General features: G+C 39.1%; 1 protein-coding gene across 1 annotated transcript; it reads left to right on the top strand.

The window, feature by feature from the left end:
• The first annotated feature begins 406 nt into the window (after positions 1 to 406).
• On the top strand, positions 407 to 26334 carry Nlrp14 (NLR family pyrin domain containing 14). The gene is given in 12 exon segments (XM_004650907.2): positions 407 to 563; positions 566 to 691; positions 1446 to 1520; positions 5201 to 6788; positions 10722 to 10886; positions 12464 to 12631; positions 16731 to 16901; positions 17298 to 17468; positions 20191 to 20361; positions 22442 to 22612; positions 25502 to 25675; positions 26199 to 26334. Coding segments are annotated over 12 exon segments (3273 nt in total).
• Positions 26335 to 26604: the final 270 nt, after the last annotated feature.

Below are 26604 nucleotides of genomic sequence, written 5' to 3' on the forward strand. Positions count from 1 at the left end.
ATAAGACTGTTCTGTGTCCAATGATTCATGAAATTTACCTCATTTGATTGATACTAGAGCCCTCTGATATCATCACTTTGAAGAAGAGTAGACTGAGGTTCAGAGATATTAAAATGGCTTCTTAATTTTTATAACTCATCCATGGTAGGACTAGGAATAAATCCTGAAATAATAGAAGAAATACAATGCAGTGATGTATATTAATTGGATATTTTATGTTAGGAAAAATGTTACAGAAGTTAGTAGGTCAGTACCATATTTTGTGGTTAGTTTCAGTGAAGGTTGAACTAATCTGTATTTCCAGACATACTTCATTTTCTACTCACACTTTTGCACAGGTCCCATTTGTTCCATGTCTTATGAAATTATTTTTCTCACAAAGCTAAGTCCTGACCCACAGACAAAGATGGCAGATTCATTGTCATTGTTCTTTTCTGATTGTGGGCTGCTATTGTATTTGGAGGAGCAGAACAGTGAAGAATTAAATAACTTCAAGCTACTCCTAAAAGAGACCTTGAAACTTGGGTGCTACCTAGTACCAAGGACTGCAATGAAGAAAGCAAGTGGGAGGACCTGGTTTACTTGATGAATAAACACTACCCAGGACAGCAATCCTGGAATGTGACTCTCAAAACATTTGGCAAGATGAACCTGAGAGATCTGTGTAAGAGAGAAAAGGCAGAGATCAACAGTGACTCTAGAGATGGATCTGGGGGCAGGGAAGGAGCTGTGTAAGAGAGCAAAGGCAGAGATCAACAGTGAGTGAAGTTAGAGATGGATCTAAGGGTAAGGAATGAGGTCTGTTTTGTTTTTCTAGAGCCCATTGGATCATCTGAAGAACCAGAGGAACACTAATGAAGCGGGATGGGTTTTGTGTGCTGTTACACAATCTAGATTCATCTACCTTGCACCTAGTAAAATGATTTTAAAACTGAGTGATAATTCCTATTGTGCATGCTTGTGCCTAAAGTACAAATAGTCATAGACTGAATATTAGATCACTTCAAATATAATTAACATATTTGCTGGGGTGAGTAATGGGATAAACAAGGTAGCACAAACCACTACTTTTGGTCATTCTCACATGTAAAATATTATAGACATTTAAAACCCCTTACTAGAAGATAAGGCTTTAGACCACAGATGTGTATCTGTTATCTCCACTTTCTGCTTCTCTGTATCCCTCTGAGATCAAGACTGGCAAGGACATCATGTGCTTAGTGTTACCGAGTAGAGGGAAGGCAAGAGGTCTCCTACTCCAGTGCTTGTACCACATCCCTTCTTCCTTAAGCTACGTGGTGGAGCTTGAGGCTCTCTGTGCTAGCTTTACTAAATCCAGATGGCCATAGAATTAGACCACTGAGAAAAATACTGGTCCTGTTCTGGCTATCACCCAAGCTCCATGTTTTTCGTATATCTAATGATCATGTTGGAACATGTTGCAGGGGCAACACCAACCATGAGTTCAGAGGGTGTAGAGGCCATGGAGGAGGAGCAAGTTGAGCAGGAGTCAGTGCTGGGTGAGTAGATTTTTCCCTTCTGAGCTTCTGAAGCATCATGGGCAAGGGAGGGTGATCTCCTAGAGGACCTCGGTTCAACTCAGCAGTTAACTTGTGATACCTCACTGTTTTCTGACTTATTCAGTGTCAATAAAACTGGAAATGTGGGGCTGGAGCGATGGTTTATCTGTTACTTGCCTTTGAAGCCAAAGGACCCAGGTTTTATTGGCCAGGACCTACATAAGCCACCTGCCCAAGGTGGCACATGTGTCTGGAGTTCGTTTACAGTTCTTGCTCTATCTGCCTCTTTCTCTCTCTCAAATAAATAAAGTTGTTAAAAAGCTATGTGGTCTAAGAGTCAAGCTAGGATTTCAAGACAACAGTATTTGGCAACGCCAATAAACAGTTCACAGTCTAATGAATAGGCAAATTTCTGTGTATATTTTAGGGATTAAAATAATCCAGCTAGCAGGGAACCATGTAGCTTATCACATTGTCTCTGTTCAGAGACGGTACTGTAACTGAATTCCAGGAATGGTAGCCAACAAATCCATGTAAAAAACAAAATTGGAACCTGTTCTTCTGAGTCCCAGTTTAAAGTCATTTCCATTTCCCTCACTTTGTTTCGAACCGTTTATATAAATGGAATTAGAGTAGAAAGAAAATTGGACAAAATATTGAACTTTTTCTGAATCCAAATATCTTTCTTTCAAAAGAGCCATATTATTTCATTCAAGAAATAAAGAAAAAAAAAGAAAAAGGTCTCTCTCACAAAAGTTAAGGTAATTCAAGACTCTACCCCTTGAATTTAGTAAAAATGACATTATAAAGCTAATTTACTGAGTTAATAATTTTTCAATGGAATACAGTCAGATTCCCAAAGTATACCTTTGATGATCATTTTAAAGTTATAATCATTTACATAGCTGAAATATTTTCAGTATTTAAGGCTATTCCAATGACAGATATTATCTCACAAACTTTTACAATGTCCATTTGAACCAGGGAACAGTTGGCTTACCTAATAGTCCATTTTCTCTAATACTTCATGACACACTTCAGTGAAGATGAGTAAGAAAGCAGCGGGTCACCTAGGTAAACACCTAGAGAAGACAGTAATTACTTCCCTCGACATATAGCTAGGAAATCCCTGTGAACATCAGACTAAAGACCCCAACCAGAGTTCATCAGTGCTCACCATGCAAGTAGGTGGAAAGAAAATTTACATGATATATTCCACATGTGCTACATAGACAGGAAACCAACATATTTAATGCCAGTCCTACCAATACTTCATAATACATACAGTATGCACAGTATAACAATAGAATTCATAAATGTGTTTAAGTGATTTTTGTTTAAGTTCATATATATCTCAATTATATGCTAATATAAAATCGAAATATGTCAATAGTAAATTTAAATATTATATTCAATATAAAAATGTTTTCCTATTCACAAAATAATAGTGTTATGCTCCTCAGCAAATAAGGAGGAAATAAACTATGAAATATTAAAAAAAAGAAAGAAATAAAGAACCTACTTTGGTCTAAGCATGGATAATTGCAAAAGTGTCATGTGATCTTAAATATAGCTCCCTACTCCGACTTTCATTTAAAATTTCCAATAAGGAAGTTATTCTTGTAGTATGAGGAAAAACTCAAAGCTGTTTTACATTATTTCTAACCTAGCTGCTGTTTCCTTCATGTGTTTATGTATTAGCACACCAATTGTCCAAGAATAACGAGTATTTAATTAGCTATGATGAATGTAACTGTAATCCCCAGTGCACAGAAGGATGAAACAGGAGGATTACTGGGAGTTCAAGGCTTCTCTAAGTTATGTTGTATCAAGCCAAACTAAGCTACAGATGCATCTGTTTCAAAAGAAAGAAAAAAACTTTATTATAGAAACTTTGGAAAGTACTTCAAGTACAAACTAGAAAATAATACAGAGCTTGGCATGGTGGGGCATGCCTTTAATGCCAGCACTCGAGAGGCCAAGGTAGGAGTATTGCTGTGAGTTCAATGCCAGTCTGAGATTACATAGTGAATTCCAGGTCAGCTTTGGCTAGAGTGAGACACTACTTAAAAAAATAAGTAAAATAAAAATTTTTAAAACTCTGATTACTAATCTGATCATTATCTAAATTATTACATTATTAAAGCTTCATAATGGGCTTCAGAGTTTGAGACCAGGTCTTAGCCAGGCTAGCCTCAAATTCACTATGTAGCTGAAGGTGACCCTGAGCTTCTGACCTTCTTCCTCCATCTTCTAAGTGTTAGGATGACAGGTACATGTCAACATACCTGGTTTTATGTGGTGCTAGGAATAAAACACAAGGCATTGTGAAGGTTAGGCAACCATTACCAACTGAGCTACATCCTTAGGCCCTTAGCGTCCAATTTTTTGTTAGTGTTATCTCCCCCCAATCCCTATTTTTTTCAAAATATTTTTGACTATCATCAGCTACTTCTTTTCTCAACTTTATATAAGCAAATCAAGTATATTATTAAAGATTAAAATCTATGACAGAAGATAAATGAGTTTCAGCTTCTCCACTCCCCATGTCCAGTCCTACCATTTAGAAATAACCAGTACTAGGCTGGGTATGGTGGTGCATGCACCCAGTGATCCAGCACTTGGGAGACCAAAGCAGGAGAATCACAGGTTTGAGGGCTAGTCTTGGATGCAGGAAGTCTGAGGCTATCCTGGGAAACACTGTAAGACTGTCTCCCAGTTAAACAAAATAAAAGCCATACTAATATCTTAGTACATATCCTATAAGTTTTGTGACATAAATAGTTTGTTCACACTGTTGAATACAGAATCATATTGTGCTTATTTACCTGAGGCTTAATTTCCTTTTCTAGGTATAATTGACTTTTTATATATTTATACCTTTGCATTTACTTATTGTTTATTTTACATAAAATCACAGCTCTAGGTTCATTGAGATACATCGTCTTGAGAAAGCACATGGATGAGTGGCTGTGCCTTAGGGGACACCCAGCATCCTCCTTTGGCCTCAGCACACATGCACTTTGGGGCAAGCACACCTGCAAACGTGTGCATATTCCATAGATTACACAATACAACATGCAAAAATCATTCTAAAGAAAAAGTACAAAGAGGGATAAGAAGATAGCTGAGCAGGTAAAGGTGCTTGCTGAGCAAGCATGAGTATCTATGTAAATCTCCAGGCATGGCCACACATGCCTGTAACCCCAGTGCAGAGGGAGGCAGAGACAGGAAGATCACTGGGGCTCTCTGGTAAACCAGTCTAACCATAAACAGTGAGCTCTATGTTGAGTGAGACTGTCTCTTGGGAAGAAAATGGAAGAGTGTTAGAGGACATGTTATGCTGTCCTGTGGGCTTTGCACACATACACGTGTGACAAGTACATGCTCATACATACACTGCACACATACACCAAAAAGAAAAGAAAAAGCACAAAGAAGAAAAAATACTTCTAGAGTGAATCTAATTTTATTTGCCAGTGTAATTGTTTTTGGCAATGTTGGCTCTGTTCCTGTTCTTAAAGAAGTAGCTCCTAATATATTTTTAATCCCATAGGAACTTTTTTGTTTGATTCAGCATATATTCTTAAAGACCAATCTTCTTAACAATGAAAATAATAGTTTGTTTTATCATGTGTCTTTTATCCCCCCCCCACACACACTCCCTTCTTTCTGAATAGGTGATAGAACAGGATATAGAAGTAAAATAAAGGAAACATTTTGCGTTGTATGGAATAAGGACCCTCTGCTTGGTGAACATGCAGACACAATTACTGAGAAAGAACGCAAGCTGTTGGAACATTTATTCGATATGGATGTCACTAATGGTGAGCAGCCACAGTTGGTAGTGCTTCTGGGAGCTGCTGGTGTTGGCAAAACAACGTTGATGAGGAAGGCGATGTTGGACTGGGCAGAGGGGAACCTCTATCAGCAGAAGTTTACCTACGTTTTTTATCTCAGTGGGAGAGAAATTTGTCAAATGAAAGAGAGAAGCTTTGCTCAGTTAATATCAAAGGACTGGCCCAGCACTGAAATTCCCATTGAGAAGATCCTGTCCCAGCCTAGAAATCTCCTTTTTATCATTGATAGTTTTGATGAACTCAGCTTTGCCTTTGAAGAACCAGAGTTTGCACTGTGTAAGGACTGGGCCCAGGTACACCCAGTGTCCTTCCTCATGAGCAGTTTGCTGAGGAAAGTTATGCTCCCAGAATCAACCTTGTTAGTGACAACAAGAGTCACTTCTTCCAAGAGACTAAAGCCCTTGTTGAAGAAACCGCACTATGTGAAGCTCCTAGGCATATGTGAAAGTGCAAGAATAGACTATATTTACCAGTTTTTCAAAGACAAGGCACAGGCCATAGAAGCAATCAGTGCAGTAAGAAACAATGAAACGCTTTTCAACATGTGCCATGCCCCTCTCACATGCAGGCTCATTTGTTCTTGTCTGGAGCAGCAAATGGAGAAGGGTGGCAATGTCACCGAGATCTGCCAAACAACCACAGCTCTGTTTACGAGCTACATCTCCAACCTGTTTGCGCGGGAGGAGGATGGAGGTTCTTCTAGTCGGCCCAATGAAGCCCTGCTGAGAAGCCTGTGTCAAATGGCTGCTCAAGGAGTCTGGACCATGACACACATGCTTTATCGGGACAGTCTCAGGAAGCATGAGTTAACCAGAACGGATATCTCAGTTTTCCTGGACATGAATATTCTTCAGAAGGACACAGAACATGAAAACTGCTACATGTTTACTCACCTGCAGGTTCAGGAGTACTTTGCAGCTCTGTTATACTTGTTGAAAGATGGCTGGGAAACAAGAGACCGCTCCTTGAAGCCCTTTGCAAATATGAAAACGTTACTTGAAAGCAGACATTACCACGCCCTTCATTTGACACAGATGAAACAATTTCTGTTTGGCCTCCTGAATGAAGCTAGAGTAAAACACCTGGAGGAAACACTGAACTGTACGTTGTCCCTGGAGATAAAAGGGGAGGTGCTGAAGTGGATAGAAAATTTAGGAAGCAGTAACTATTCTCCAACACAGCTGGGACTTCTGGACTTGTTTCACCTTCTGTATGAGACTCAAGATGAAGTATTTGTAACTCAAGCAATGAGCTATTTCCCAAATGTTGTCATTAATATTTACGAAGAAACACACCTGCTTGTGTCTTCGTTCTGCCTTAAAAACTGCCAACGTTTACAGACCCTTAAACTGATCATAACAATGATATTTATAAAGATGTTCAGCTCAAGTGGCACAGATAAAACTTGGTATGTATGTTCAGTCTACTAGAAGCATGGAAATGGGGTGGGGTGGTAGTGAAGGAAGTAGGTTTTGTAGGGGGAGAATTGCTTAGCTAAGGTGCCTAAGTTGGGAGGACTTTTGGTAGAGTTGTCCTGTACTGGAGCAAAGAGGCCAGGCATTAAAACCCTTTGTTGGCCAATCATGATTACTGATGATGAAAAGCCCCCTCCCCCGCCACCATCCAAAAAAAAAAAGGCTGGAAAGATGGCTTACCAGTTAAGGCATTTGCTTACACAGCCAAAGGACCTAGGTTCAGTTCTCCAGGACCCACCTAAGCCAGATGCACAAGGGGCACATGCATCTGGAATTTGTTTGCAATGACTAGAGGCCCTGGCATGTCCACTTTCTATCTCTCTTCTATGTCTGTTTGCAAATAAATAAAAATTAAAAAAAAAAAACACTGAGCCAGGAGAGGTGGTGCATGCATTTAATCCCAGCACTCAGGAGGCAGAAGTAGGAGGATTGCTGTGAGTTTGAGGCCACCCTGAGACTTCATAGTGAATTCCAGATCAGCCTGGGCTAGAGTGAGACCCTACCTCAAAAAATGGAAGAAAAAAAAAACAAACAACTTAGCCTCAGATAGCTTTTCTGACCCATCGGCAAGTCTAAGATAGGGATAGGCTGACAACTCTAAATTCCTAGCAATTCAGGGGAATGAAAAGCTTCTCAAGGAAAGATGAAATACAGCACAAACTTGCACCCATTAGAGTAAGTAGATCCAGAAGTCTAAGAAAACAGAAGTCTGTTGCTGAGGCTTCTGAACATACCTTATCTACCTGTCCTATGTTCCCTGTACTAGCTAACCTTTTTTTTTTTTTAAACAAAGGGGGGCCTTGTTTTATAGTATATGAAGGGTCTCATCCCATTAATATCTGTGTGAAGACTGTCAGGTGTTTGTTGTAAAACAACAAAAAAGACATTATGTATCAATATAAAATGTTGTTAATAATAATAAAAATCTATATTAGAAATATACTAGAAGTGCAATGGGAAAAAGGAGTAGTGAATATTTTTGAAAGAAGTATGAACCTTCAGCTATGTTTATGTAATAGATTTAAATATGTTCTCATATATAATATATAGTGTATACACACACACACACACACAGGACAGAAAGCTTATTTTAACTTACCATTTCATCAAGTTGGCTTTTCTGCATCTTCCTGTATAAATCTGGGAGAAGACTTAACTATAGAAGTCAAATCCAAATTAAACTACAATTAAGGGCTTTCTCTGTAGTACAGACATACATGGTGAGTCAGATATTTAACATATCCAATTTAGGTTTTTAAACTTTTTTTACTTGAGAAAGGGAGAGAAAGAAAGAAGCAGATAGAGAATGAGTATGCCAGGGCCTCCAGCTGCTGCAAATGAACTCCAGACACATGTACCACCTTGTGCATCTAGCTTACATGAAACCTGGGTCCTTTGGTTTTGCAGGTAAGCACCTTGACCACTAATAATTTCTCTAGCCCTCAATTTAGTTTTTATCGTAACAACAAAGATAGATGGTGGAGAGGTTCCATAGCTAAGATTCAGAGAGCTTTACCTAAAATATTGGTATATAATCCTTGATTCAAACACACATCAGATAGTAGCTAACATTTGCTGAGTGCTGTTCACATGCCTGATAGTATGTAAGTCCTTCATTTAGTCTTCTAGTAGTCCTAAGAGGTATCTGTCTAAATTCTGCCTATGGAAAAACTGAGTGGCACAAAAGCATACCTTGACTGCGGCCCATTTGACTTTAAGTCTTTGATTTTTCCAAGTTGTTCCAATATTAAAAGAACCTATAGGGCTAGAAAGGTGGCTTAGCAGTTAAGGCACTTGCCTGTGAAACCTAAGGACCCAGGTTCAATTCCCCAATACCCAAATAATCCAGATACACAAGGTGGCACATGCATCTGGAGTTCATTTGCAGTGGCTGGAGGCCCTAGCATGTCCATTCACTCTCCCTCCCTCTCCCGCTTGCTTTCCCTAAATAAAAGCATTTTTAAAAAGAACCTACATTTCATTCCTCTCAAAACTGTTGAAGTAGAAATTGTGAGCTGGAATGAGCTATTCTTTACTTCCTTGGAGAGCTACAAGTAATTTCCCTTAGTGAGTTTCTTAGTATAGACTTTATAGTTGTACCCCAAAAGATATGATCATTTGGCATGGTATTGCATGCCTTTAATCTCAGCACTCAGGGGCTAACATGGGAGGATTGCAGTGAGTTTAAAGGCCATCCCAGGATAGAGAGACTGCCTTAGAAAAAACAGTAATAATAAAAAGATGTGATACAAGGCACAGCATGAAGATGCCTGTTAAAGCTAATGAAGTTTAAAAGGCTTGTCAGACCTCACGCTAACTTTCCCTCACCTGTTTTGTTGAGTCTGACACTAGTATTGGCTTTATCGCTAAAACTTTAAGTGTCTGAAATCCCCAGTGTTTTACAAGGCGTATGTAGGCCCTAGTCTGTTCTACAAAATAATTCTGTCTTGTTCATATTGTATATGTAATGTTTGTACCTAGGAAGCACGTGAATATTTGAATTAATTCCAATCCTGTTCTCCCAAATTTAACACCTCAGGTTTGCCATAACATTCATCCTTTTTGGTTTCTGAGGTTGGTTGAGAATCCAACGAAGGGCTTTATGCATGCTCGGCATTACCGCTGGGTCACGTCCCTAGCCCCATCCATTCCAGCTTAGTTAAGGCACAGGAATCGGTATTGGGTACCTACTATATATCAAGCAACATGCTAGACTTATAAATATTTTAATATAAATGGTAGTTACCAATTGTTAGGAGAACTTAAAAATTGAAGACATTTGCTAACTAGTCTCTCTAGGTTGGTTGAAACTTCACAGTGGTCTTAAGAAATAGATTCTGTCATCTTCATTTTCCAAGATAAAGAAGCTGAAGTTCATGTGGGCTAGTAAGTTTTTCAGCTGAGCTGGGACTTTGGGCTGCTGCTTTCTGGTGGATACACCCATGATCACTAGACTATCCATTTTGTTCCTCATTACAATTCAATTTTTGAACAATGTCTTCATTAGAAATTATCTAAGCTAAATCTACATTTTTAATGTTTGCAAAGTACTGTATGACCCCATTAAACTTGACTATTAAATCCTGGAACACTGGGAAGAGAAATTACATTTCCATTAAAAAAAATTATTTTCATTTATTTTGAGAGAGAATGGGTGCATCAGGATCTCTAGTCACTGGAAATGAACTCCAGATCCATGTACCACTTTGTGCATCTGGCTTACGTGGGTACTGGGGAATTGAACCTGGGTCCTTAGGCTTCACAGGCCATCTAAGCCATCTCTCCATCCTGACTTTTCCATTTTATAGATAAAAAAATTGGGGTCTCATAGACTTTGTGATTTGCTTAAAATAATATATTACTGGTTAAGTGGTAGACTTGGGGCTCAAAGTTTCTGGTTCTGTTTTTTCAGCACTTTTGGGGGAGCGAGCATAGAACAATCCATATTCACGTAAGTGTTCTACGACTCAGATTTTTTTCCCCATTCCATAACCCTAGTTCTTTGTTACTCTAATATCCGTGCACTAATCATCTTTCTCTTTGTGGTCATATATTTTTCTTGATATTGGCTCTTCTGATATTTGAAGGCATATTTCTCCTGAGTTTCTACATCCCATATGAAGTCTGTAGTTTGAATTCTGTGTATGTTGAAGGAATGGACAAAAGATGGGGAAGTTGGAATAAACCAAGCCCATTCTGGACTGAACCAAGGATCGCTGTGGGTTGTGCCCACAGAAAAGCTACACCTAGTGGCCTAATGTTCATTGTTTTTCATAGCATACTTTTATCCTGATGGCATCTAAGAGTCAACTGGGGAAGGGGGGGGGGATGATTGATCTTTTTTTTTTTTAATTACATAGGCAAAGGGATAATAGTCACTGTAGTCAGTGCTGGCGAGATCTCTGCTCTGTCCTTCATACAAATAAACACCTGAGAGAACTGGACCTGGCCAACAGCAACTTGGATAAAGAAATACTAACAATTTTAAATGAAGAACTAAGACTCCCAAGCTGTAAACTACAAAAACTACTGTAAGTCTGGCTTGAGAAATGCTAGTAGAGTTTTCCAGTGTCTTTCATTGTACCACCTCCCACTCCAACTCGTTTAGGTATATCAAAAGTAAACAATTACAGCCATGTGTCACATTATAATATTTGGGGCAATAAGGGGTGATTGTGGTCCCATAATAACATAACTGTGATCACTAATGAGCCATCTTAACTAGCATGAATGTAGTCTTTCATGTTTGCATAATGTCAAAATCCACTAATGACATTGTTCAAAATGTCTCCCCATCATTAGGCAAAGCACAACTATACTTAAAATATGCTATGCAAAATACTCTTAAGAACATAAACCATGGAAATATCTGAGGAAATGGAATCACATGGCTTGTTCTGGGCAATATCCAACAAGTGTAGTAGTGGTTAATCTGGGTTTTTGATACTGCATTAAGAGTTTTCTAGAGAAAAGAGCATGGAACTGAAGCATTCAATGCAGATCCAAAAAGTAGAGGAAGCTGGGGAGATGTCTCATTGGCTAAAGGCACTTGATTGCAAAGCCTACCATCCTGGGTTTGATTCTCCAGTATCCACATAAAGCCAGGAGCACAAAGTGGTGTATCTGTCTGGGGTTGGTTTGCAGTGGTAAGAGACCCTGGTGTGGCCATATTCATATTCTCATTCTGTTTCTCCTGACAAATAGAAAGTGCAATCTTTTCTTAAATTATTTCTATTGAATATACTTGCTAAAATGCAGACATGAAATGTGACCATTTTAGTAAGTCTAAACACCTATGTAACAAGAAACAGTATATACAAACATTCTGAGATGATTTAAAAGTTTCTGTGACCCCTTCCTGTTCAGTCCTCTAATGCTATCCGACCCCAAAGGCAAGTGTTGTTACTCTTTGGCGCCACAGAAGATGAGGATGGTTTGTGCTGTAAATGAATTAATCTTTTGTGGGTGCGTGGCAAGGGGCATAGAAGTTTGAATAGGTAGGGAGCAGTGTGGAGTGTGGGAATTCAGGGCCAAAAGAAATACTGTAGGAAAATCAGATGTAACTATTATGGCTGAAAATAGAGGAAATAGAAGAAATATTAGGATATTAACTGGGCATTTTCTTTGTACACTTCCTTTGTATATCCTTCAAATTTGTGAGATAAAAGTATTCTTGTTACTCATAAGCAACATACATTGTTATGTCAGACAGGTGATATTGGGTGCACATTTTAAATCATCTACAAAATTTAAACCTCATGAACATGAATTGTTTCAGCGTTTGCAGTGGCCTTGACGAGTTTTTTAGTCATTCCTGAGATTAATAAAAGTTCAGAGGTTCCTTTGTGCCTTTGCTGATGTTAACACATTTTTTTCCTTTAAAGTAAAAAAAAAATGGAGTTTCAACTATCATATTGTAAATGAAAATGTATGTTAAGATACAGTTGTTTTTTAAGCAATATTCTGAAGCTTGGGATTTGGGACCTAAACTGGAATGTGAGAAGCTCAGAATCAGATAAGAGATGAGAATAGTAGTATATTAATATGAAATGGATGCTATAACTATTGAAATAATTTTGTAATCCCTCTGCATGTATTTATTCTGAAGGTTGAGCTCTGTCTATTTCCTTGATGGCTGTAAGGATTTCTTTAGTTTCTTGCCTTACAACAAGAATCTGACACATCTTGACCTGAAAGAGAGTGACATAATAGATAGAGATGTCAAGTCTTTGTGTGAAGTCTTGAAAGATCCAGAGTGTAAACTACAAAATCTGAGGTAAATCTCGAGTTTGTTTTCCTTTTGTGTTTTTTGACATCGAGTCTTGCTCTAGCCCAGGCTGACCTGGAAATCACTATGTAGTTTCAGGGTGGCCTTGAACTCACAGTGATCCTCCTACCTCTGCATCCCAAGTGCTGGGACTAAAGGTGTGTGCCACCATGGCTGGCTTTGAGGTTTTATTTTTGTTGTTGTTATTATGAATTAGACTTTGGTCTGTCCAGTAGACACTTACAGACTGTACTTTCATGGGGCCAGCTAGCATAAGTCTACTTTCCTGATCAGGATTTTCAGAGATAAGTAGCAACTAGCTGCTTTCCTCTGGTAGGGATGGCTCATTCCTCCATCTCCATGCCCCACTGAAATCTTCCCATTGTATAATTATGTCTTTAACTCCTATACACTGTGGGGGTGGGAAGGAGAGGGTTGACCAAGACTTTAAGAAACATGTAACATTTTTCATACTTCATTACTGAGACATATTTATTGCATCTCTGAACTCATTGAAAAGAATATGTCAATGATTAGGAGGGAACAGTACTAGGGCAAGCTCAGTTTCACTGGAATTTCGATAGTGAATCACCACCAACTTATAACTGCAATTCAGTGTCAAGCCCAGAAGGCTGAGAAAGAACAGGGTGGCAACTGTCAACTGTCAAGTTACTCTCTCATGTACTATTGATTTCATTAGTGGCCTTCCAGCCTACTTCCTGTATAAATGTGGGAATGTTAGCAATCATATTTGAGATCTCAACATTGAATGACTGCTTTTAAGAAAGCTCTCATTTTCTTGTGAAAGTCAGTTAAGTCAGTTTCTCACATGTACCTACAACTACCAAGAAGGTTTCATTTTAGAAGTTTTTCAACTTCCTGAAGAGTGCAGCAGGCCAAGATTGAACCTTGATGCATGAAGGGCCAAGGTGGGTCTTATTTTTTTTTATTTCATATATTTTATTTATTTGAGAGAGAGAGAGAAAAAGAGGTATAGAGAGAAAGAAGGGAGAGAATGGGCACACCAGGGCCTCTAGCTACTGCAAACGAACTCCAGATGCATGTGTCTCCTTGTACGTCTGGCTTATGTGGGTCCTGGAGAATTGAACCAGGATCCTTTGGCTTTGCAGACCACTAAGCAATCTATCCAGCCCCAAGAGAAGAGAATGATAAACTAGGTGTGAGAGAAACAGATCTGAAACAAGACCTTCTTTGAAAACAGGAAGGTGAATTCTGATTCTGTGACCACTGGGAATATTTTAATTTTTATCCATTTTTACAAGATGAACTTCACTTTGTACAGTGTGTCTGGAGAGCTGTTAGGTTATTCTTGAACTCAAGTTGTGTGCAGTGTCAGCAGGCCAGGTTGAGTTAGCAACTTTGCCAGCTGTGAAGTAGTTTCATGTCATTATGAATAATTTTATGTAACTGGTACTTCTGGCTTGCAACCCAAGTGAAAAGTATGTCACTGGTTCTTATGTCTGTAGATGATATATTAATAGTAAAAATCTGCTCCATGGTGGGAAAAGTTGACATTTAGCAGAGCAGTAGGACTTGGTAAGATACCTTTCAGTTGAGACTTGAATGATATCTTCTGCTGGTGACACTTAAGGTAGACCCAGTTAGCAAGCTCTCAAGAAGGAAACCATGTGCCAACTTAACTAGCAGAGCTCTGTGTATCAGTGGTGTTTTGAACATTCTGTTAGAAGTTACCAGCATTTGCAATAATCTTAACACAACACTATGTAGGACTGGCTATTCTCTCAGTGAGGGTGTCACCAATTTAAACCTCCTTTAAAACATTACATTGGTAAAGTTCAGAGTTTCTGCTCACTTTAGACCTTGCAAAATTTCAGACAATAATACAGTGTCCCTCTTGGTCTGGTTTGTGCATAGATCATGCTGAACTAAACTTTTTAGAAATGCATTTTGAAGTTCTGCTCTTCCTATATTTAGATAGTGTGGGTAGTGAAAGACTACAAAATATGGTCCCTGATTCTTATAATAGCTTTCAAATTTAAAAATAAAATGCCTAGAGGCTGGAGAAATGGCTTAGCAGTTAATGAAAGTTTCCCTGCAAAGCCAAAGGATCTTGGTTCTATTCCTCAGGACCTGTGTAAGCTAGATGCACAAAGGAGCACACATGTCTGGAGTTCATTTGCAGTGGTTGAAGGCCCTGGTGCTCCCATTCTCTTTCTGCTTCTTCCCCTCTCTCAAATAAATAAATACTTAAAAAATAAAATAAAATGCCTGGCTGGGTGTGGTGATGCATGGCTTTGATCCCAGCACTTGGCAAGCTGAGGTAGGAGGCTCACTGAGTGTGAGGCTAGCCTGAGACTTCAGAGTCAATTACAGGTCAGCCTGGGCTACATCTACCTCGACCTAAAATATATAAATAAATAAATACAAATGCCTTATACAATTTTAAATTGCTACAACTCAGATCTTGTGCCTGTGCACACTGAAAACATACATGTTTTCACTGTTTTTCATAGGAATGTACCACTATAATTTACTGAAGGTTCCCCTTAAGAAGCAGAGAGAAAAGCTCCACTTTCCATGTCTTGACAGCTGTCTGTACATTGTGGGCCAAATAATTGGTTAGGTCATAAAATATACTAGGAAAATAAGTGAAAAGAAAATGAAATAGGGGAATGCCAATAATTCTTGAGAGTTGCTAAGAAAAGTAATGGAGCAACTGTTGGCTCTAGAAAATAGCCACCTGAAAAGTACCAAAATAGTATAAAAATGCTGCTTCAAAGACTTTTAGCTAATTATGTCTAGTATTCCATAACATAAGTGTTTAAAGTAGTTGGACAAGAGGAACATGCCTGAGAACAGCAAATATCCAGAGCCTCGACTGTGCTCTGATCTAGACCAAAACATCTTTTGCCAAGCCTGTTGCACTCACTCCAGGAGTGAGACCTTCGAGCTGACTGTCAGCAGTTACAGCCATGTATAGTGCATACTGTCACTGTAAATAGGAACAGACTTTGGAGAAGTGAGGACACATGCTTTGAAGCCAGAAGTTCTAACCCTTGGGCAGATTTGAGTTGAAACTCTGTCCTCTCTTCTCCATTATAAATTTTTATATTCATCAGTTTTAATAAACTCATTAATAAGTTTTAAATATGTATACATAACTTATAATCATGCCACTTAGACTTAAATGAACATTAAAGTGTGAATTCTCATTTTATATTTTGCTGTGGGTGAGACAGTCTCACACTGTAGCCCAGAATGGCCTCAAACTCATGGAATTCAACCTGTACTCTCAGGCTGGCCTCAAAATCACAGCCCTCCTCCTACATCTGTCTCCTGAGTGCGGGGATTAAAGAAGTGCTCCACCACACTTGGAAGGATTTACAGGCATCTCTCTTACCTGGCTTGGGGTACTTATTATACACTTAAAAACATTTTAAGGTATTTTAATACCATTTGTTATTTTCCTTTATAATGAGATATATTCTTGTTTGTATTATGTATCCAGAAATTTTCAAGCACTGTCTGAATTTTATTTCTGATTTACTTGCTGTTTGCATTTTCTTGTATAACAGGGTCTCTAGGTTAGCTGAGCATGACCTTGACCACCACACCTGGTTCATACAGTGGTGAGAACCAGACCCAGGGCTTCCTGCATTTGAGGCAAACATGCTACCATCCTGATATCCATTAAAGACTAGGTCCCTCAGAAAGTGCAGGCTGATGCATGAATAAAAAGAGTGCAAGGGACACAGTTATTGTTTCTGACTTCCTCTTCAGCTTTTTCTGCTATTCTACAAATCAGTGACATCCTTCTCTCCATCTTCTGAATTGCAGTTGGAGAAAACAACTCACTTTCCAGATTCAAAAATACTACCATTTAAAGAATTTTAAAATGCTTTCATACATATTTCCAATAAGGAATTGAGGATGGGAGAGACGAGTTTCTTCTCTTGCCCTCCTTTAATACTCTATCAGAGCAGTATGCTTTAATTACTATAGAACCTGGCCATTGTAAAGATGAATTTTCAGGCAAGATATCAAAACTGGGCAATTCCCACCCTTTGAGTGAGTGGTGGTTGTAACTGTATGGGATGTGTCATTTCTGGTCTTCTGTATTTTCCAGGTTGGATTCCTGTAACGTAACCGCAGTTTGTTGTGTAAATATATCTAAGGTTCTCATTGAAAACCACAGCTTGATATATCTGAGTCTGTCAACCAATAAGCTTCTGGATGATGGAGTGAAGTTGTTGTGTGAAGCCTTAGGAAATCCAGAGTGTAGCCTAGAGAGGCTGTCGTGAGTCTATTTCTAACTTACAATTTGAACAGGGGAAAAAATGTGCTGCTGTGACATTAACTGGGTTGCCAATACTAGATAAGTTCTACATGAATCCCCCGATTTCTCCTCCTACTCCCTCCTTTACTTTAGTACCCAGGATTGTTGCGGGCTAAGCCACACACTGTACCACGGAGCTGCATACTCAGCTCCAGTTCTTTTACTTGACTTCTTTCAGACTGACTGTGTGGTCCTCTTTGTTTCATCCTCTTAATGATGGCTGCAACTGAATTCATAATTTAAGTACATTTGTTGAAGTGTAGAGGTATAAGCACCAGCTAATTTTCTAGTGAAAAAACTAAGAGGCATGAATTTTGGAGATTGATGGAGCCCTTCCCACCTGTGTTTCTCCTTCAGCTTAGAAAGCTGTGGCCTCACAGAAGCTGCCTGTAGGGATCTCTCTCAGGCTCTCATCAGCAATAATAGGCTGACACATTTCTGCTTGGCCTACAACAATGTGGGAGACAATGGAGTAAAGCTTTTAAGTGATGCCTTGGAACATCCACAGTGTACTCTACAGAGCCTTGTGTGAGTATCTGCTACCTTTACCCTCCTAATCTAACATGTGCTTTGAAATGTATTTTCAGTGACACTATGGTACAAGTGCCCCCTCCCTCAGAGTCATGTGTTGGAAACTTAATTTTCTGTGCAGTAATGTTGAGAGGTGAGACTTCTAAGAGGTGATTAGATCACAAGGGCAGTAATATAATGCCATTTTCTCAGGAATATGTTATTGTAGCAGTGAGTTCTTTTTCATTTGTGTATGTGCGTATGTGTCTGGGCACATGTGTTACAGGTTTGTGTGCAATGTATTTGTATGCATGTGGAGGCCAGAGACTGACATCAGGTGTTCTCCTCAATTATCATCCATTTTTACGGCACCTCTCACTGAACCTGCAGCTCACTGATTCAACTTAGACCCACTAACCAGCCAACAAGCTCAAGAATCCTTTTACCCCTGCCCCTCCAGGATTAGGATTAGACATGCACGTCTACCCCTGCCTCCCCAGCACTGGGACTACAGAGACACACTCCTATGCCGTTTTTACGTGAGTGCTGTAACTGTATGGCTAGCACTTTACCCACTGAGTCATCTTGCCAGCCCCATAGTGGGTTCTTGATGAAAGTGTGAGCTTGGGACCTCTTTCTCTTGCTCTCTTTTTAGACATAGCCCTCAGTCTTGAACCTCTCAGCCTTCAGAACTCCAAGGAACTTCTTTATAAATTCCCAGTCTTAGTTATTCTGTCACAGTAACATAAAACACACTAAGACAAATGAAGATACATATATTAGGAATACTGAACCTTGATTTATTTCCTGTCATCTTTATTTTTTGACTTATTTTTATTTACTTGAGAAAGAGAGAGAGAGAATGGGCACACCAAGGTCTCTAGCCACTGTAAATGAACTCCAGATGCATGTGCCACTTTATGCATCTGGCTTACATGTGACCTGGAGAATTGAACCTGGGTCCTTAGACTTTGCAGGCAAATGCCCTAACTGCTAAGCAATCTCTCCCACTCTCCTGACATCTTTAATGATGATGATATTAATAAGTATCATTTACTGTACCTTTATTCTGGCTCCTGTGCTACATTTGTTTAACCTGTACAGCAGTACCTGATGTTTCATTGGCTACCTGAGTTTTAGGTGCCTCACTGAACCAGTCAGGAATATGAAGCTTAGATACCACAGTGATTTGCTAATGTCTCTCAAGATGCAAAACCAAAGTTCACCACCAACCCAACTTCATTATCTGGTCTTAGAACATGTAAATCTATAAGAATAGCATTAAAGAGGTACAGTATTTCATTGTATGTGTTATTTTACTCAATTTGCTAAATAAGTCCCTAGATGTGGAATAGGTAACCCAAAGTATTTTGTCTGATTTTTGTTAAAAGTGCCTTCCAAATAGGTCAAGCTACCAGCAGGATCTGGGAGCTTGCATTTTAACACACTACTGGGTATCCACAATCTTTCTGATCAGTATTAATTATATATTTGAAAAATAAATTTTAAAGTAATTTGATGTTGAGCATGTTTCTCAAATGGTTTTGGCCTTTTATATTTTATATTTTAATTGCTTCCTTGGGGGATGTTATCTTTTAAATGTTTTCTGTTACATGTACTTGATTTTTAAAATCAGACATATAAATTTTATGTGTTGTAAATACTCTTCCTAACATATTGCTTTAATTTCCAACTTACATTTGCTTTATGGTCATTTGGAGAATGAGTTTAAAAACAATTTTTTTCCCAAGGTAAGGTCTCACTCTAGCTTAGATTGACCTGGAATTCACTATGGAGTCTCAGGGTGGCCTCGAACTTAAGGTGATCTTCCTACCTCTGCCTCCTGAGTGCTGGGATTAAAGGCATGCGCCACCATTCCTGGCTAAACAATTTAAGACACAAGTTTGTGTAGCTCATGAACTTGCTATGTAATCCAGGCTAGCTTTATATTGGTAATCCTTCCACTTCAGCCTCTCACATCCACATTCTGGGATTATAGGCAAGTACCACAACACCTGGCCTAGATGGTTAAATTTTTTGTGAAGTCATTCAGTCTCTTGACTTCTAGAGGCTTTATCATAGCTAGAAATACCTTTATTTTTTTTTTAAATTCAAGTATGTCATTTCCTTACCATCTTTACAACTTTTTAACATTTACATGTAAAATTATTCCAAATTAATTTTCCTAAGGGTTTTGTTTATTTCCCCCATATGTCAGAGATATTGTACTAAAATCATTAATGGCACATTAATATATATTGATGTCTTTTCCTTATGGCTTGAAAATGCTACTATACAATATTTATTTTGATTATCCCTCTTCTACTCTATTTTGCATGCTCCTGTTGTTCACGCACTTACCTCTGCAAGAGTACTGTATTTGTGCAAAGTAAGAAAATGAACATTTGATTTTCAGTAAGAAACTCTCAGCCAAGCATGGTGGCTCATGCCAGTGGCCTAGCCCTGGGAAGGCTAAGGCAGGGGGCTCACTGAGTTCAAGACCAGCCTGGGCTATATATATAGTGAGCTTAAGGCTAACATGAGCTGTGTGAGATCCGGATAAATAATGCCAATCCAGTTTGTAACCCAATTTAATACTTACCCAAGTGTCACACCATGTGATACAAGTGGGTAGGGGAGTGGCTTAAGCATATAAAGGATCATAGAATGCAGCCTTTCAGAGGATCACCTCTGGGCAGCTAAGACTTGACTCTATCTTTCCTCACACTGTCCTCCATAGACTGAGGAACTGCCATCTCACCCCACGGGGTGGTGAATATCTCTCAACCTCCCTTCTGCACAACAAGAGCCTGACACATCTGGACCTGGCATCTAATGGGCTCATGAACGATGGGACCAAGCTGCTTTGCAATGTCCTTCAGCAGCCAACCTGCAGTCTTCAGGAGCTCCAGTAGGTTTCCTGTGACTTGACTTCCGTGTAATTTCTAGCTAGGATGGTGGGGGGAGACGGGTATCTGTTAGAGAAAGAATACAGATTTTTAAAACATCACTATGGTGATTATAATAAACTTTCCTTTGGTCAGGTTCCAGAGGCACCAGGTGGTACAGGAGCTATTTCTTGTTTTCCTTAACTGTGCCCCTAGTGGATATAGTGTCTGCCTTCCACATCCACGAAGCTGAATCTCTCCAGTATTTTACCTCTCTTGTTTGTACTTAAACCAGAATCTAGTGAGTCATAAAGAAACTAGGAGAACATACATACATACATACATACATAGAAACAAACTCAGGCTCCTTGATATAGACATGTGTTTGTACTAATTAGATTGAACCATAACTATTATAGTTTGGATCTGAAATGTCTCCCAAAGTTGGTTCATGTGTTAAATGTTAGGTCCCAACTGGTAATGCTGTCTGGAAGCGTGGGAAACATCAGGGGGTTGCTAGTTCATGGATATGCTTTGTCTCTGTCCCTTCCTTGCTTTCTCTGACTCTCCGCCTGCCACACCCTTCCAACCATGATGTTCTGCCTCACCTCAGACCCAGAGATAATGACCCTAAGTGACTACAGACTTAGCCTTGAGCCAAAATGAACATTTCCTCCTTTCCAGGAGGTCTATGAGGAGTATCTTATTATTAACAGGAGGTCTATGGGAGTATTTTATTATTAATGGGAGGTCTTTGGGAGTGTTTATTTTATTATTAACAGGAGAAAGCTACCATTAACTTCCACATGAATTTATTGTGATGCTCACACTGAGGTGACTGAGATCACCTGTCTAATGAGCAACTCTAAGTCCTTTGGGGTATTTTATATGATAGGAGTTATTTTGTGATTCTCAGAAATTCCCTTGATCATTATTCAACTGGAAGACAAGTTTCACTTAATAGAGATTATCATTAAACTGCAAAGATAGTTTCTAAATGAGTAGCATACTGGCCTATTTACACTCTCTCAATATGTATACAAGATTTTTTTTTTCTTGTTTATTTTTGTTTGCTTTTCAAGCTAGGGTTTCACTCTAGCCCAGTTTAACCTGTAATTCACTATGTAGTCTCTGGCTGGCCTGGAACTCAGTTATTCTCATACCTCTGTCTCCCAGTGTTGGGATTAAAGGAATGTGCCATCACACCCAGCAAGACAATTTTATTCTTAGTTACCCTCAGTGTTAAGGCAGGCCATGCAATTCTGTCAATCAACAGGTACCATAAATAGGAGGTAGGTGCTGAGGGGACTGAAGAACATTAAGGTAATGCTCTCATCTTCAAGTAACACAAAATGCTGATTACATAAAAATTAATATAAATTGAATTATAATGTATTTCATGTGTTTATATAAGGATACAGAAGTGTCCCCAGGAGCAATTGGGATGTCACTCTGGAGACAAACCCTGTGAGATGTAACAGAAGAGAGGATTCTGTCATGTGGGACTCTCATGGGGAGGAGAAAGTGAAGGGGAATAGCAACAGATGTGGCAGATTAGGAGAACATGTATGCATACATTATGTTTTATTCTGAGATAGGATCTCTCACTGTAAACTGCAGGTGACCTTGACTTTGTCATCCTCCTGTCTCAGCATTCCAAGGATCTGACATACCAGTCTTGTGACTGTGCAAAGAACCTGGAAAAAATATCTTTCTATATGTAGATTTCTTCTTTAATGACAATACTTTTGAGATGGAATCCTACAAAATTTTATTTCAAAAATATTTGGAAAAATCTAGTCATAGAGCCTCCTGAGTTTATTGGGCAGGTTAATATCCATTTTTCTTAAGAATTGATTAAAATAATGAGTTTTTACACTTTGAAAACTTTGTAGATAACTTGTTTGTGGGAGAAAGGCTTACCCACTGGTTTCATGTGCTCATTGAGAAAATACATCTGTTTCTTCTAGTAGACCATCTTATGTGTGTCCTGGATAATCACCATAAAAGATAAGGGGTGTCAAAATACCTGGGCAACTCTCCAAGGAAGAAGTGATTGAGCTTCACAACTGAAGGGCTCACCCTTCCTCCTGTTTCTTACAGATTGATGGGCTGTCTCCTCACTCGTGCCTGTTGTGAGGATCTGGCTTCTGCTATCGTGAACTGCCCAAACTTGTGGAGCCTTGACCTCGGGAACAACAGATTGGAGAATGAGGGAGTGAAGATTTTGTGTGGTGCTTTGAGACATCCAGACTGTAACATTCAGTGTCTTGGGTGAGTTTAGTTTTCCATTATGAAAATGAGACCTATTGAGTAGCTGGTATATCTATAAGTTTTTATCGTTGTTTTGAGGCATGGTCATCACATAGCCCAGGCTGATCTGGAACTCGGTGCAGCTCAAGCTGGCGTTGAACTCACATTGATCTTCCTATCTTAGCCTCCTGGGTGTTGGGGCTTTAGGCATCAGCCACAAGATCTGGCAGAAGTTTTATAGGAGGAGAATGAAAAATAAATAGTTAGATAAGGTATTCTGAGAAATGAGTTTTAAGTGCATGGCTAAATATTGTGCATTTATTGGCTGTGAAAACCACATTTCTCTTTGTCCCTCTTAGTACTTTGGGTAGATAAATATTAAATGACACTGCATTTGGTTCCTCCATGTTATCTTTCTAATATTTGGATTGTCCTTATGAAGTAGAAGACTTTACTAATCATGTTCCTTCTGTAAAATGCTAAGCTCTCAAGGAACTACAGTCTAGGATCATATGTTCTGCACTTTTTATTTTCCATTCTAGTTGTTTAGACTTTTTACATAACCAGAGCTGATACTTGCTAATACATATTCACCTCATTTGACCTGAGTCAAAACTTATACTTTATGTGTGGAAAACCCATAGACAATGATATATTTCATCCTTTTGGAATTGTCTCAGAAAAATATTCCCTGACTTTTCCAAGGAAGTGCTGCTTCCTTTGTTTCCAATGACTATTTATGTATACACATACATACATTTTAATATGCTTTATATCATCATCATCATGATATAAGTGTTAATTCTGAGATTTACTTTTATCCTACCTATAATCTAATACCTGAGCCTATTGCTGCTTTGAGAATGCTGGCAGAAAGCACATAGCAAAAGCATAAACACAGTGTGTCAGTGGCAGCCCTCCTTCTCCCAAGTCTTATGGGGCTTTCCTGATGGGTGTGGATGGATCAGTGTGTAGCCACTGTATAGCCAGTGGTAAGTAAGCCTGCTCACAGTCCTGGAGGAAGATGCTACTTTATCCAGCTCTGGAGAATGGTAAAGAGTCTTGCATTTGTGTTAGCAAAACATGTAAGAGAGTGAAAGGCTTGTTAAGGATGTCTCGTTTCCACATGGTACATTTTTGGCTTCTGGTGAACGTCACTTAATTGGCCACTCTGATGAATCTGCTCAAGAGAGGCTGAGACCAAGTATATTCAGTTATAGTTATATATGATAGAATTATGTAAAGCCATCACTAAGACTCAAGCATAGGCTAAGACCAACTTGCAGTACTGACTCAATCATGCTCCTAAGGTCTTTGGCCAAACTGAGGAAGTCCATGAGAAGATTAATAGGTCTCATCTATTATGACACACAGAAGGAAATATAAAATGACCTGTTGATCCTTGCTGTAATTGACTAAAATGCTGGACAAAAGGCAGGCAAAAGCAACCTCTATCCCTAAGAGACATTCAGTGGTCCACTGCTCCCCACTATTTGGGATGCGGTGTTTATTTAATTTGGGTTGTTACAGTGGTTTGGGTAAGCCAGGTCATGGTGATGGTTATAGCTTCCTTAGGGGACCAAAGTATAACCCAAGGCTGTCGTGGCAAGTTTTAATTTGTGATAGAGTGAAATGAGACAGCACTTGTGTTCGCACACATGGCAAGGATGCACACAAGGGCTACACTGGCCCAGGAGAAGAATTGCTCAGATCTGCAGTGTCTACGATTTCCTGTTTACAGGACATGCAGTGGGCATGACAACCAGGCAGCCATCAGTTTGTCAGCCTCAGCTGCTGCTTGACTGACACAGACCACTTCATGACTTTTCCAGGCTGCAAGATGGGTCCTAGTGGGGGAAATGGGAACTGTTTTTCCCCAATTCTCTGTACCTCCCAGGTTCTGTGGTTTTTTTCCTCAAGTGTGATTGCTACTCTTCCCACAAGGTACCATTATGGATTAGTTAATTAGTCTTACACCTATTGGCCAAACTTTCCACATTTTTAGTGATAGTTTTTGTAAGATAGTAACGAAGAAGAAATTTGTTGAAGTCTCCATTATACTACTAGATTTTTGTTTTCACTTTGTAGCTTTGTTAGTTTTTGTCTTCTAGGTTTTGAAATACTACTGGTGGGTACAAATTTAAGGTGACTGCTTCCTGATGAATTCTTGGTAACTTATGTTTTATGCCCTGAGGCATACTTTGCATGATTTATGTACCTTGTGTTGAAATTTGACTGTTTCTCCTCCACATTAATGTGAGTTTCATAGAGACAGAAACTTTGAAAAAGTTCACTCTCAACCCATATATGAGTTCTCAAGTGTTCAGTGACTAGATAAACATGAGGTAAGAATTCAAATGAATTTGTTGGGGAAACATCAGCTGCCCTGGGCTTGATTTCTGCAAAAGCTCTTGATGAGCAAGTTGGTTGAGTAATTGGTTAATTGCCTTTATTTCCAACTGTAGGCAACTGATTCCATGAGTTTCAAATATATGCTAAAGAATTAAAATCATCCTTGTAATACATAATTTCTTTTGGTGTGTGTTTACATAAGTGGCACTGTGCTATGACCACTGTTCCTTACTTTTGAAACACTTCATACAACTTTCTAAAATATACCCTTTATTGCTTTCTTTTAGTTAGTGTAAATTTCAACAGCTTCATAATTTTATATTTTTTATAGTTATTTCCTGGACTTGTAATTATCAAACTGTAATTATGATACAGGAAGGGATCCATTCCACCCGAAATGGAAATAGGTAGTAGTGTTATAAGTATATGTAGTCCTTGATTAATCTGTGTTCATTTTTAACATTTCTGGAATTCTCCTCCACTCAAAACTCACAGATCTCTCCATGACCTTGTGCTGTGTCATAGGATACTGCCATTTATCTTTATGTCTATTTAAAGGTTGCAAAACTGTGATTTGACCTTTGGCTGCTGTCAGGATCTCTCCTCTTCACTGCTCAGCAACCAAAGACTGCTACAACTGAACCTGACAAAAAATATCATTGGGTATGAAGGAATTAGGGATTTGTGTGAAGTCTTGAGGTATCCAGAGTCTACTAAACTGCAAATTCTCGGGTGAGTCTTCAGTAGTGTCTGAGAGGGGCCCCTGGAGTGAGGGACTGTGGGACTCATTCATGTATTGCTTCCTTCAAAATCAATCTGACTATGTATCTCTGGGTGTCCTAGAAAACACCAGATTTTGAAAGACATTACATAGCATCTTAGTAAAATTTGAGTGAGCTGGAGTCAGTCTGAATTTGAATTCTATCCTTACCAGAATATCTGAGTAAAATAAAAACTACAGAGCTATAAGGTGTATCTGAGTCAGTGTAGGCTAAGTACTTACAATGGTGTCTGGCTTAGTAATCAAGGAGCATCATTTGTGGTTTTGTTTTCCTTTCCAAAACAAGGCTCTGGAGGACCCTTCTTAATTTTCATGACTTCTACACATCATTTTCCTTTGAGTGCTGCATCTCCTTCACTGTATCTCTCTTGGTTCCCTTTCCTACTATATATATATTCATCTACTTTAATAGCTTTTTCTTCCTTCCCTAAAATCCTAGAAGGCTAAAACAAGATGTTCCCTTTTTTTGTTCAGGTTGTGCAAAGGAAAAACTGACAAGGAATCCAGTAAGCTGCTGGAAGCTGTGGGGGTCAGCAATCCACACTTGGTCATTAAGTCACATTATGACTACCATCCTGAAGAAGACGGGTCCTGGTGGCAGTGCTTCTGACCTAAAGAACCTGGTGTTGCTTTAACAACCAAAGCCTCAGAGTTGCAAGGCTTTAGGCTCTTAGCTTGCAGGGTATTGCTCTATACTCAGATATATTGCACCTCACATCCCTTAGAGAGAGGTTACTCACTTTGCTATAAAATGTTTGTTGTACTTGACACAGGGGATACAAAAATAAAGTAAAATGGAACCACAGACTTTTAGGGATATGGTGTTTTTTATTGGCTCTGGAACTTAAGTACTCAGGAAGGAGAAGCATAGACAAGAACT

Source organism: Jaculus jaculus, chromosome 3 (genome assembly GCF_020740685.1).
Source record: "Jaculus jaculus isolate mJacJac1 chromosome 3, mJacJac1.mat.Y.cur, whole genome shotgun sequence".
NCBI lineage: Eukaryota > Metazoa > Chordata > Mammalia > Rodentia > Dipodidae > Jaculus > Jaculus jaculus.